Consider the following 13,967-nt stretch of genomic DNA (forward strand, 5'->3'; position numbering starts at 1 on the left):
GCTGGTCAGCAGTGATTTGTGTGAGTGGGGCCAAGCTCAGATCAGGTGTCAATTTCTTTGTCGAGTTGAGTTAGTGAGTAACGTAAAATTTCGTTAGTTGGTAAGATACTTCATTGTTGTGAGTTGCAATGGCTCAGTCTAAACAAGTGCAGACGAGACAAATGTCAGAATGTCCTATTTTTGAATCTTTAGCGATTTCAATGAAGTTTTTCTACCTACTTATGAAGATGTAATGAAATGCTACTGTTTTATTAGACATGACCTAAAAACTGCGGCTGGAAAAGATCTTTCTGTAAGTGAAATATATATGACTTTTTAGTTTCCAGAATAGATTACATTTGGTCAAGAGCTTCTTTGAGACAAAAGAAATATAAGCCTAATTGATTCTTAGATGGTAAAATAAAAGAAACAAACGAATTTAAAGACAAAATAGGTCAACAGCTAGAAACCTGTTCTAATCTTCCTGTGGTTACTTCCTTACCTATTGAAAATAACGTTCTTTTTGAGAACATACAGGACATAAGTACCGATCACAAATATGTATTGGATATGTGTGTCACTATATCAAGTGGGACTTGATCACTAGATTTATCTTCAAGGAACCTGGGAAAACTTCCCCACTCCAGATGACTTACATTTGCAAACTTTATATTTCGATTGTACGTGGCAACTAAAAATCCGACTGAAAATCTCAAGACTCTGACTCAGTACATTGTTAAAGTATAGTTTCCTTTATATGGGCATGGCATTTCGCTAAAATTGTTTGAAACAAATAATAACACTGAAATATATTAATAGCAATCATTATTCATTCATACATTTTCAAGAAAGGATCCATTTCTTGTACGGATCAAGTGGGCAAAGCGTATGCTCCTGTGTGGTTTAAGATTAAGTTAAAACCTTCTCGTACTTACGGCTCTAAACATTTATTTGAACGTATCTTACATTCACGATATCTCTCTCATGATTTTAAGAACATTATAGACCGGGTTATATAAAGAAATGGGTATTTTGATGCAACAGAAAATCTCCATTTGGCTATGTTATGCAAAGAGCGTAGAAATGTAGGAGAACTTGGATTACGACGTGTGTTGAATGCAAGAACACAAAGTAGAGGCAGGGTTAAGAAGTTTAAAGTTCAACAAATAATTTTTGCTGCTTAAGATTACATCGATTTGATCTCGTGGTGTTAAAATGAAATAACCAAACCCCCACTGGTAAAACATTTGTCTAGTGAATCCCTCAAAGTGAAACTTGTAACCACTAAGCGGTTCTTAAAAAGTATGTTTCAGTCGCAGAAGACGAAAAATTGACTCAAGAGTTATTTGGAAGAAAGAGTTATTTGGTACAAAAAAAAAAAAAAAAAAAAAACACTTTAATACATTAAAGAAGTAGACACAAACATCATACAGGTTTATCCATTTATTTACAATCATTAAGAATACTTTAAATGGTAAAAATGGAATTGTTAATGTCTTTTATAGTATACTAGTGATACCCGCACGGTTTTGCCCGTTGTAGAAAAATTAAAAGCTCATTTGGTTTGCTTGTATATTTACAAAACATGTAAGAAGAATTTCTCGCCAATTGGCTTACCCATGTTACGGTTCCACGTTATGACAACTTGGTAATTTACTCGCCCATCTTATAATCTTGCTCGGGTAAATGTGATTAAAATTGGAATAGAAAAAGAACAAAATCGAATTTTCGAAAAATCACTTCGAGGTGCACACCCCCATGCTACAAACTAACTTTGTGCCAAATTTTATGAAAATCAGCCGAAAAGTCTAGGCGCTATGCGCGTCACATAGATCCAGACAGAGATCTAGATCTCCAGACAGACTTTCAGCTTTATTATTAGTAAAGGTTACGATTTTTTTTAAAACTGTATTTCGTAATTAGTATTTTTTCCCTAATATAATGCTTAAAAAATGTATTTACTGCCATATTTTGTGCCGTTATATACAGTAGGAAAGCATAAAAAGGAATTTCATTCTTAAATGGAAATTTCGGTTATTATCAAACTTTAAGCTCGTTGCGGCACCTAAAGATATTGTAGTAAAGCAATGAAATTTCTTCTGCTTCTTTTTAAACTTAAATGACAACTTTTCCCCCCTACGGCAAACCAAAAAAATTGAAAAAAAAAATTTAGGTCATTTTTGTTCCACCCTATTGAGCATTATAACACTTACCGTGGGCAGGTAAATAGCAGTATCTGCAGAAATGAGTTTTCTAGGTGTTTGAAGAAATGCGTGTTGAATTCCATACTAACATTAAGGAAATGTTGAAATAAGACGTTTTTTTCTCGATTTTTTTTCAGCGGAAACCAAACAAGCAAGCTTGTACAATAAAAGACAAAAATGCAAAAAAATGAAAAATGAGCAGTTACTGCCCTTTACCTGCACATGGCAGTACACACCAACAAGGTTTATACACTGCTCAAAACAATTAGGGGAGCAAGCAAAAAAGTGAAGAAAACCGCACGAGACAGCCACCTATTGGCATACAATGGATAGTACAAGCGTATTGATACGCAATACAGTAAAAAGATGCAAAAAAAAAAAAAGGAATTAAGTTTTAATTTCTTAAAAATATGGAAAAAACACGAAAAGATGATTTGGTGCAACAATTTGTTTACTTGTAAACAATTAAAAAAAGGCACTGTTTAGACATGATGTATGAGTTTTAAAAGGGCGTGTGGTCTCCTCAAACATTTAAGACTACTGCACACCTGTTTGCCATGGATGCGATGAAGTTATAGATCTGACTTTGGGGAATACTGTTCCACTCCTCAAGAAGTGCAATCTTCAAGTCTCGAACAGTAACAGGCGGCCTTGGTCACGCAGCAATGCGTTTTCCGAGCATAACCCAAACATGTTCGACTGGATCCAGGTCAGGAGAGCACGCTGGCAATTCCATACGCTGTATTGTTTCAGCTTCAAGCATGTTTTCCACCAGATGAGCTCTATATGGTCGAGCATAATCATCCTGAAAACAAAGAAATCTCTAATGTCTCCAGTGTTAGGAATGACATCAGGTCGCAGTATCTCGTCTGCATACCTTCAGCCCGTCAAAGTGCCATTCCGAGTGATATGCAGGTCCGTACGTCTGCCTATGCTGATTCCACAACATACCATCCAATCACCTAGTTGGTTTTGTGACAATTCACGAACGAATACAGGGTTATTTCCAGTGCCCTTGTCCTTCCATACCAGAACACGTCGGGTGTCACACTCCAGACTGAATCGGGACTCGTCTGTAAACAGCACTTGGCTCCAATCATGTTGCTCCTAATCTCAATGTTCAGCAGCCCATCTTCTTCGGGCCACACGGTGGCGTGTGGTCAACGGAATGCTGACCATTGGCCTACATGCATAGAGCCCTCCCTTATGAAGCCAATTACGTAGTTTGGCTGGACACCCTTTATCCTGTAGTTAAGCACAACTGTCATTGCAGATGCATATCATTCTCTGTTTTGTCTCGACAGGCTGTTAACTGTATAAAACGGTCATCAGTTGCTGTAGTGGAGCATGCCGACCTTAACCCCGGTCGACTTCTAACATTTCCTGTTTCTTGGAATCGTTCCACAGCCTTGTAACATCACTTCTGGCGACTCCAACAGGGTCCGCGACATTACGTTGTGTTTGCTCGGAATCCAGTCTGCCTATAACACGGCATGCCATGGATTCCAGTTAATCACGTTGTTGAGGCATTCTCAAGTAACCTTGTCTCGAAAACAAATACTGCACAATCGAATTTCACAGTTACAGCAATAAAACAGACGTTTTTGCAACATCCCAATTTCTGCCCTTATCTCCTTTTTCTGGTTTTTGACGTCATGAACTTTGATTTGCATATAAGATTTTCATATTCCGTTACCTAGTAAGCTTCCCCAAAGCAGAATACTTGACGATGTTCTGCAACGTAAAATCATTTGACCAAAATTGTTCAGCAAATACTTCAAGCATTGTATGCACAAGCAACCAACGTGATCTTTTCCACAAATCGGGAGCCCTAAATCAAAATCGTTTCATATAGGAGTTTTTTTTTTTTTTTCACTTTTTAAAACTTTACTGCTGCTGTGCATCTCTGTGGAACCTAAACCGATTGAGATTCTCCAAAAATGTTTTACATGCTTCCTAAAATGCATAAAAAGAGTAAAGATACAAAATTTTCTAAAAATTCTACTGAAAAATTAAAATAATGTTTAAAAAAAAATAAATTACTTAAATAATAAGTAAAATGAGTCGAGTTAGGGTAGCAAATAATAAAACACTTAAAAACTTTCTAAACAACTGAATTATTTTCTGGATACAAAAGGATTGAAATCTCAAACAAGACACGTAATTTTCGGCGTTAGACGTTGGAATGTATATAAAAAAAAAAGTTTATGGGGGAAACTGCAGTGGATGAGAGTCGATTGAGGGAAAAACCAAAAGCGTTAGAAAAATCATAATCTTTTCAGATTTAAAATATGAAATTTCTGCAGAAGCTTTGCGCAAATTCTGTAGATTTCTTTAAGTTCAAAGTAAATCTTAAGTTCCTGCAGATGACTTATCGAATTCATTATTTTTTGCGAGTTTTCCGCCGAATTATTGTAATTTCCAAGAGTTTTAGATTTAATGGTATTTTAAAGATATCTGCAGACTTTTTGAAAAATTTTATCTTGAGTTGGAAGATATTTGCAGAAAAACTGCAGTTTCTGCAGATTTTCTGCAGAAATTTCACAGAAATCTGTAGAATTTCTGCAGAAAATTTGTCTGAGTTTTTTCTCTCACATTTGAGTAGCATTGTTCTGCAGCTCAGGCATCAGTTCTGCGACGTGCGTCGCAAATTTAGTAGTATTCTGCTTTGGGGGTAATCTTTAAATTATGGATAATTCATTTTATGATACTTATTGGTATACATCTTTGCATAAATTTGTTCGAACCATGTGCTCCCCTAATTGTTTTGAGCAGTGTATTTGTATGAGTGGGTGTGTTTAGTTACATTTATTACTGTTCTCGTATCATGTAACACTAATCTAAAAGAAAAGAAAAAGAAAACTCTACATAAAAACTAAACATTAAAACTATTCTTTTCACAACAAAATAGTCATCTTTTTATTTAGTATGTTCTTTGAAAACTATGAGCAGACAGACAGATTTTGAAAAGAAAAGGAGGGAAAGAAACTGAAAAAGAAAAGGAGGAAACAGAAAAAGAGCATCTGCTCATACATTTGCTAACTTAATTTAGCTTTAATTTTATTTAGCTCAGCACAGGAGCAGGTCTAGGCTTTTCCCCCTCTCTTTTAGTAGAATATTAATAAAGTAATTAAAATAGTTTTTTTTTCCCTTCATGCATTAAAATTTACTTTATAATTTATCTTTTTTTTTTTTGTAAAAACTTTATTGACTTCAATAAAGGTTTAGGAACATAATTAAATTTAAAATAAAATTTCCATGGCTGATTATTTTGCATTTTATTTTTAGAGACCTTCTCTGATAAATGATAAATATTGCTCAAAAACTTCACCATGTTAAAATTCTATAAGTGAAATTTAAGAAAATAAATAAATAAAAGCAAGAACGTTTATCCAGAAATCAGAAACGACTCAAAGATGTAACTCCAACCCCAGTCTAAGTTGCAAAAAGCTTGCAAACTTTATTACTACTAGAAAATAATAATAAACATTTTAAAATTATGAGTATGGTCATAAATTTGTGTGTAACAAGGAGTAAAATTTGAAAGATTTTAAAATTAAAACAAGATTATAAGAGAATGACTAAAACAAAAATAAACATATACAAGGATTCAGTTCTGCATTCAATTGCTATTGAAACACATTAATTAATAAAATCTACCTTTTCATTTAAGTCAGAATGATATATATACAATCACTTTAATATTGTTTATCACCAATACATCCACACTAAAAAAGAAGTTGGTAATGAATGGTGGAAATTTTTTTGGTACATGAAGCTTTTGGTGCAGAAAGCCAAATCGATTTATTTAGAAAAAAAAAATTTAACTTTAGCTAAACTTTAGCTCTGGGCGAACTTCCTATAAAAATAACCAATGTAATAAGGCTAAGGGAAATTCGCTAGCCAAATTTTACTCATATTAATTCTAAGTAAAAGCAACAATAAGCAAAAATCGTAATTGCAAAACAAATCCTTTTTGCGATCCGAGAAACAAGAGTTTTTTCAAGCATAATGAAAACCACAAATTTCAATCATAAACATGCAAACTTAAACAATGAACAAATAACTTATTTGGATGTTAGATCTGCATATTATTTGTTAGAAATCAATTTTATTCAGAGCCATCTGTTTGCTTTAATTGTGCTAACAGAATTAGGATAAGAAAGTAGGCTGGGGAGAAAGGGATATTCAAGCTAGCGCCGTCTTCCTTACCCGGACTTCATCCTAAAAGGAATTCCTTTAAAACAAATAAAACAAGCCGCTTTGGGTGCTGGTTGATATCACAATACTGGTGCCTAGCGCTAAAAATAAAATGAAATAAAATCCTAGATTTTTCAAAAAAAAAAAAAAAAAATCTTGATTTTTCAAGCACAAAACTAAATAGGATGTCAATCAGTTGTTATTACAATTTAGAAGCAAAATGCAATGATTTCTTTATCTAAAAATTGGGAACATAATCCAAGTTGCATTACTTTGTACTCAAGAAAGATTCCAAGGACTATTTAGAAAATCCAAGGACTTCCAAGTACTTCGAAACAATTTTTGTTTTCCAAGTAGTTTCCCAGGAGTCTGTACGCATCTTGGTGTTAAGGCCCGTGGTAAACAAAAATTATGATTTGAAAATTACTACTGATTGAAAAAAGTAAATACTTACTGCATTGCACTCCTCACACAAAACGGTACTGACAAGAAGACCGCCAAATATCCTTTCGACAATAGTATGTCCAGCATACCGTCCATATTCTACAGGGTGATAAAACTTAAGTTTTACATTGAAAGAAAATTTCATTAAAAAAAACTTTTAAGCAATATGGGAAATAAGCATGCAGAAAATATAACTAGTTTTATTAGTTTCTCTATTATACCTCACCTTTAAATAATTTTTTTGTTGATTTATCAACTTCATCAGGAGGAACATTTTCCAAATTAAAAACCTTTAGAAGAGCTTTTCTCTGCCTCTAGATAGACAAACAAATAATTGAAAATAATAGGTAACAAAAAAAAAAAAAAAAAAAAAAACCTTGTTTATTTTTTTTTTAACATTTTTTCCCCAACCACTCATCACCTTTTACCTATTTTTTAATGTACCTAAATTTAAGGAGTGTCAATATACAGGCATGATGTTGCAGAAAACATGTTTTTTAAAAAGGAAACATGGAAAATGTATTTTTCAACGCATTGAATATTACACTACAAAAATGTACTTTTCCCTTAAAAAGTTTTTCAATCTCTATTTTATGCTAAAATAAAGAGAGAAAACTTTTAAAAGTTGAATGATAAAAATGTTGCACATATCAATGATAAACCGTTTTCTATTCAAAGTGAAGGGAACTTTCCATGAGATGTGACAGGCTAATTCATATGCTAAACTCATAGAGAATGTTCATGCTGTATTAAATCATCCTTTTCTCTCAGTCCATTATCTGTAATGTTGAACTGGTCCTATGTAAGCTAAGTCCATATATCTTCTAAATGAACAGGAGAAAACTACTGCCTCTGCATTCACTGTACTTAAAGGAATATTGCATTTGATTTAATTTATTTAACCCCCACCAATCACTACCGTACCTACCCTGGTGAGGGTTTAACTGGATGTAGTGACCTGAGGGAAAAAAACATAATACAAACATGGCAAAAGTTTTAGCATAAATACAAATGCATCATAGTGTTTGAGCGTAGGCTGGACTACTGGAATGCCATCCCAGGTGGATGAAGTCATCTCCTTGAGATGCCAGCAGGTTCATCCTTCAATTGAAGCAGTGAGAAGCAAAGGAATTAAAGTGGAAATTTTCAAGTTTTGAGTAAAACGCTTTTCAGATAACTTCCTAGGTAGGCTTTCATTGATTTTTTTTTTTTTTTTTTTAATTATGCTGTGAAGCCGCACCTACAAGCCCCCTTCCCCCTTGGAAAAATTCGGAATAACAGGCCTCGATGTCAGTAAGCTTCTTACTAGCAGGATATTTTTTCCTTGCAGCCAAGCACGAGAATGCATTTTGTTGTTCCAGAGAGGAAAGGAGTTACTGTCACATCTTGCATGAAAAAACTTGATGAAAGTTAGCTGAGTAGGAAGTGCTTTTGAGTTCAATGGTCATCACATAATGGTAAGTAATACAACTTAAAATGGTGCAAATAAGAAGGGAAAGGTCAATGGGCGAACAAGAATCAAGCTTCCTAGGGAGTTGTGCAGCAAGGCTTCAGAAGAATTTTGGGCAGAATTGTGTGAACTCTGCGCCTTGTGGTTACAAATTCGTTGCCATTGCAAAAGCTCTTCGGCCAGGTATTTTTTGAAGAACAATTTCATACAAGATGCTGTGGTCTTCACAGAGTGATTAGGAGTCAATTAGATTTTATTCAAAAAATCTTGTTATAATGATCGGATTATTATATAACTGGACAGTGAGACTATAAATATAAAAGATTTAAAATGAACTGACAAATAAATAGCCAAGATCAGGAATTGACCTAAAAGGTTTAAAATGATATTTCATTAGCACTTTCAATGCCAATGAAATTATTTTATGACAATTTTCAATGCAGGACTTTTTGTTGTTATACATTTACTTGAATCTTCAATTTTTTGTTTTTGTCTTTTTCTTTCATGTTTTATTTATTATCAAACTTGAGAAGAAATAAGGTCTCTAAAACTTTTGAACTGAGCTATATAAGTCTCAAGCTATCTATTAAAGTATAAACTAAAATTTCCTATAAAAATACTCAGTGCAGTATAATTGTTTGTAAAATTTAGATGATAAAAAAGGCATTTAAAGAAGTTTGTGTACCTGAAATCAGTTTAGTGCAGTTCTTCTTTTTAACGCGTAGATAAATTAAAGAAATGATTTCATTTAATTTTAATTGTAAACAAAAGTAGCAAACCAAACAACTTGAAAATTGGCAACACTTTTACTTCATCAACCAAGAAATGAAGCACTATATTGTTTTAATAATAAACAAGATAAGAAATGCAATTAATGCATAAATAGAAACAAAATTGCTGATACTTGTTTTGAATTTAATAAGGAATACGTAAGCTAAATGAAAAGTTGTGAGTTAGGAGTGAACAAAGTTAAAAAAGAAAAGTCCTTTTAAACATTTTTTTCACATTGAAACAATATTTGGAATTATTAAAGGGATTCCCTCCTAAACTCAAAATACATGCATGCAGTTTTGTTACTGTTTACATATTTATTAAGTTGATTTTCTCATTTATTGCTACCATACAAACTTTTTATTTCATGTAGTTAATTAGCAAAAAAACATTCTTCTCCAAGCATAAAGATTTGTTTGGGTTTAAAGCCCCAAACCTAAATCTACTGCAATGACAGTAAGGGTAAAACTTTGATAAATGGCGAAAATTCACAGAATGCGAGATACAGTTGAATGTGGAAACTTTTACTTTCTTAATAGTATGGGACTCGATAAGGGACAAAATGCTAGTGGTGACATGTTCATTTATACTAAAAAGCTTCAGGTCATTTACTCTGAAAAATCCCCCAATCCTTCTTTTTTATTAAATCAGATTTATGGCAAGCTCAAACTATTATCACTCAACTGCATATCAATAGATCAGCTTTTATAAAAACAGCAAATATTATTTCTTTAATTTTCATTACCAGCCATGTTTTTTCAGTAGGAAATGTAAATGCTTAAATTCATTTGAAAGCAAGCTTACTTTTATCTCTTCTTGTCGTACACCATCTAGAAGCTGCCTCAGCAATTCATGACTATCTTGTTCTTGGAAGTGACTATATTGGGGTGACCTGTATTAAAGGGGAAAAAAAATATTGCGTGTGATTTCCTTTTTTATAAACACATTGAGTGATTTTCTCACCAAATACTTTCCTAGATACCAGAATATCCAGGAAGAAAAGATTTATAATTCCTTATTTATTTAAATTCATATTATCAGAGCAAAATATTGTACATTGTTTAGGGGGAGATAAATATGCAGAATCTGTACAGTTATCCAAAAATTAGCAGAAAATTAATATAAAAATAAAACCATTCCAAATGTCTTGATTTTAAATAGCACATAACAAATACATGTATGCAAATATCGATAAAAAAACATACTTCCTGGGGTGCAGTAAATAGGGATGTATGGTGCAAACGTTTCAACACCCTTTTTTTCCTGTATTGGCAGTCCTAGTTTGGTAATAGATACACGCAAGATCTGTTACGACTTCCTTTTGCCCGAGGAAAAAGATCTGACTAGGCTAGTGACCACCATTTTTGTGAGACATTGGTCCCTGACTTTCTCAGGATTAGAGTTTGCCAAGGAAGTCACAATCCTCTTTTATGTGAAGCAAAGGGGGCAATCGGCCCTCCTCATCAAAAAAAAGGGAAGAACAGCTGTTTAATAAAGGCAGCATTTTTTACATTAAAAACAAAGAAAGGCACATTTATCTCAGGGACAGGGCAACAAGGACACAATCATCAGCAAGAAAGACTCCCTTTTGCACAGGGTTGCTAAGAAAGATGGAGAATGCAGGGCCGGATTTGGAAGTGTGGAGGCCCCGGGACAAGGAAGGAGTGGAGGCCCCTAATCAGGGTTCGAAAAGATCATCATATTTTGGAAAATATCCATTGATATATATCCGAACATTTTAATGTATATGTATATATTCGATATTTTCGACCCGTGAAAGTTAGGATATTTTGTAAAAATTTTACTGTGGGGGGCCCCTTTGTTGTGGAGGCCCCCCGGGGCAGTAGCCCCGCCTGTCCTACCCTAAATCCAGCCAGGGGAGAATGAAATTTGACCTTAAGAAAAATTCCAGGTTATCAACGTCAACCTGCCTAATATTAACATATAATACAGATTACTATATTTTTTTGAGCAATCACGATTGCTTATTGTTCTTATTTGACCGTTTTTGATGTTCCGTGCCTTTTTCAGCTTGCGCCAGAAGCCTCTGCAGCACCACCGCCCATGTCCTACACACAGGCACGCTCACACACTCACACACGCCTACGTGCATACACACGGTCTATGCACACATACAAGCCTACACACTTACACACAAAACTATGCACACGTAACCGCCCAGGAGGAGAGGCAGGCTTGGGGGGGGGGGGGGGGACAGAAGCTGTTTCTAGAAACAATAACTCCAATGAGTAGGGTCCTGTCTCAGTTCGTGATTGCGAAAAACAATTTCAATTCAAAATTTCAAAATTCAAATATATTTTTTTTTTTTGCAATTAACAAAATATTTAAGTGTCTATTCTTTTAAAATTGAGTTGTTTAGAAAAAGAAAAATGTTACTACCAATTTTCTTTCAATCACCCTAATAGCAGAATTTTTTTTAGCAGTCTACAACAGTCATGGAAGTAAAGCAGCATTATATCTGCCATGAAATTCATAAAAAGATGCAAAGAAATACTTTTAAAAAAATCTAAATTAAAAAATTACAAGTAAAACGTGGGATAAGGGATAACATACAAGCATAAACCAAACAGCTGGATTACGTTATCAACATGCAACAGTTTCACACTTATGAACAATCTGAATTAATTATAACCTAGCTGTAGGTAGTAAACCTCACATTAAAGCTGAGATTACCTTCACAATGACGGCTAAAATAAATTATTAAAAAAAAATTTTTTTTTAAATCAGAATGTAATGATGGTTATAGATTCTACCATAGTCTTTGAGAAGGAATAAAACAATGAACAGTGCCATTTTACAGACACTTGTTTGCATTTTTTTTACATAATGATTTTCTTTTTTTTTTTCTTTTTCAATTTTAAATTTAAATCATTCTAGCTTATTTTTATATTTGTTTCATATCAGCTCTTATGAATAATATTAAATATTTTGACAACTGCTTCTTTTTTTTGACATTTTTTATTACATTTTTATCCTTAGTACAGAATACAGAGCACATTGATTAAAAATACAAATACATTTTTTAATACAAATGTGATACATTTTGGTACCAATTGTCATGCTGTAAAATGCATATTAATATATAAGGCAATGTGTTACCTATCGATTATATGTAGGGGAGAGGAGGGAGGAATGAGACAGTGGGAGGAGTGGGACAGCTAAAATTATAGCAAAATAAATCACTTTATTTTATTGCCAGTTTAACCACTAGAGGGCCTGTTTATAGCTTCTTTTTGTTTCATACTTGCAGTTTATCCAGCAGGAAGTTTCAGTTAATAGTTGGAAAAAGTTAAATTTCTCACCTCCAAAGAAAGTTTCTAATCTATTTGTAGTTTTATTTATGTAATTTGTAAAACTAACATAATATATTATCATTGTAATCTTAAGTATATAATGTATGCTTATCTGCAATTTAATTAAGCCTAAAACCAGCATGGTTTATGTGACAAGTTATTTTTTACAAACAATGTGTAGAGGGAGGAATGGGACACTCCGAAGAGAGAGGAATGGAACATCCCCATAAATATGTCCCTTCTGTAAAGAGGCTGTTCCAATATTACTTAAGCATGTTTCTATCAATTTTTGACCTCTCCTCCTCCTTGTCAGCAGAAATAAGCAAATCGCAAACCCCCCTTAATCTTTACTAATAATAAAGCGGAAAGTCTCTCTGTCCGGATGTCTGTGACGCGCATAGCGCCTAGACCGTTCGGCCGATTTTCATGAAATTTGGCACAAAGTTAGTTTGTAGCATGGGGGTGTGCACCTTGAAGCGATTTTTGGAAAATTCGACGTGATTCTTTTTTTATTCCAATTTTAAGAAAAAAACTATCATAAATTACGAAATTATCATAATGTGGAACTGTAACATGGGCACAAGCCAATTGGCGAGATACGAAATTATCATAACGTGGAACTGTAACGTCGGTACAAGCCAATTGGGGAGAAAATTCACCATACATTATTTATAAATATACAGGCAAACCAAAAGACCTTTAATTTTTCTATTACGGGCGAAGCCGGCGGGTGCCACTAGTAATAACATAAGCTAATAGCAACCAAAAGTTGTGGCTGCAAGAGGTAATAAGCAAGTAGGACAAGCAACTTCAGCAGAGCGTGGAGAACTTGTAACTGTACATCCTACTGCATACATCATTAATACAATAGGAAATGCAATACCACCTGTATTTATTTTTCCACGAAAAAATTTCAAAGATATTTTTATGAAAGGAGCACCTGTTGGTACCATTGGCTTTGCCAATCCCAGTGGCTGGATGAATGCAGAAATCTTTTCAAAGGCACTGGGCCATATAATTCACCAAACCAACAGTTCAAAAGATAATCCAACTTTGTTAACACTGGACAACCATGAAAGCCATGTTACAGTTGAAATAATTAACAAGGCAAAGACAATGGTGTTTTTATGTTAATGTTAGGCTTCAACCACTAGATATATCGGTATATTCCTCATTTAAAAGTCGGTATAACGCAGCTTGCTATGATTGGTTGATAAACACACAATCCGGGAAAAACTACTAACATCTAACACACAGCAAAGCTTGTTGGGATTTCCTACCAGGCATCATTCACACCAAAAAATATTACTTCCGGGTTTAAAAAACCTGGAATATATCCATTTAACAACGAGCCGTTTGGAGATGAAGATTTTTTGACATCGTTTGATACAGACCATCCCTTGTCAGTAAATAATGATAATAACAGTAGTTGTCTTCCTTCACCATCTAACCCACATGACAATCCTGTTAATATCGTTGTTAGCATGCCATCCTCATCTCATATTTTGTGGCTTAGTCCTGCAGACATACGGCCATTTCCCAAAGCAGAACCCAGGAATCCCCTGAAGAAAAAAAAAAGAAAGAAGAAAGGACGAACAAAGATAT

The 13,967-nt window shown here is 34.0% G+C and overlaps 1 protein-coding gene across 3 annotated transcripts in view; it reads right to left on the reverse strand.

Annotated features, from left to right (window-relative positions):
• LOC129217360 (ubiquitin carboxyl-terminal hydrolase 16-like) overlaps positions 1–13,967 on the reverse strand; it is a 74,560-nt gene that overhangs the window by 23,716 nt on the left and 36,877 nt on the right. For all 3 annotated transcript variants that reach the window (XM_054851646.1, XM_054851647.1, XM_054851645.1), the window contains exons 10-12: positions 9,853–9,940; positions 7,054–7,141; positions 6,838–6,926 (exon numbers count right to left, since the gene is read on the reverse strand). In XM_054851646.1, coding sequence (XP_054707621.1) covers positions 6,838–6,926; positions 7,054–7,141; positions 9,853–9,940 — 265 coding nt within the window. The remainder of the gene's footprint in view (positions 1–6,837; positions 6,927–7,053; positions 7,142–9,852; positions 9,941–13,967) is intronic.

This window comes from Uloborus diversus, chromosome 2 (assembly GCF_026930045.1).
Source record: "Uloborus diversus isolate 005 chromosome 2, Udiv.v.3.1, whole genome shotgun sequence".
NCBI classification, from domain to species: domain Eukaryota; kingdom Metazoa; phylum Arthropoda; class Arachnida; order Araneae; family Uloboridae; genus Uloborus; species Uloborus diversus.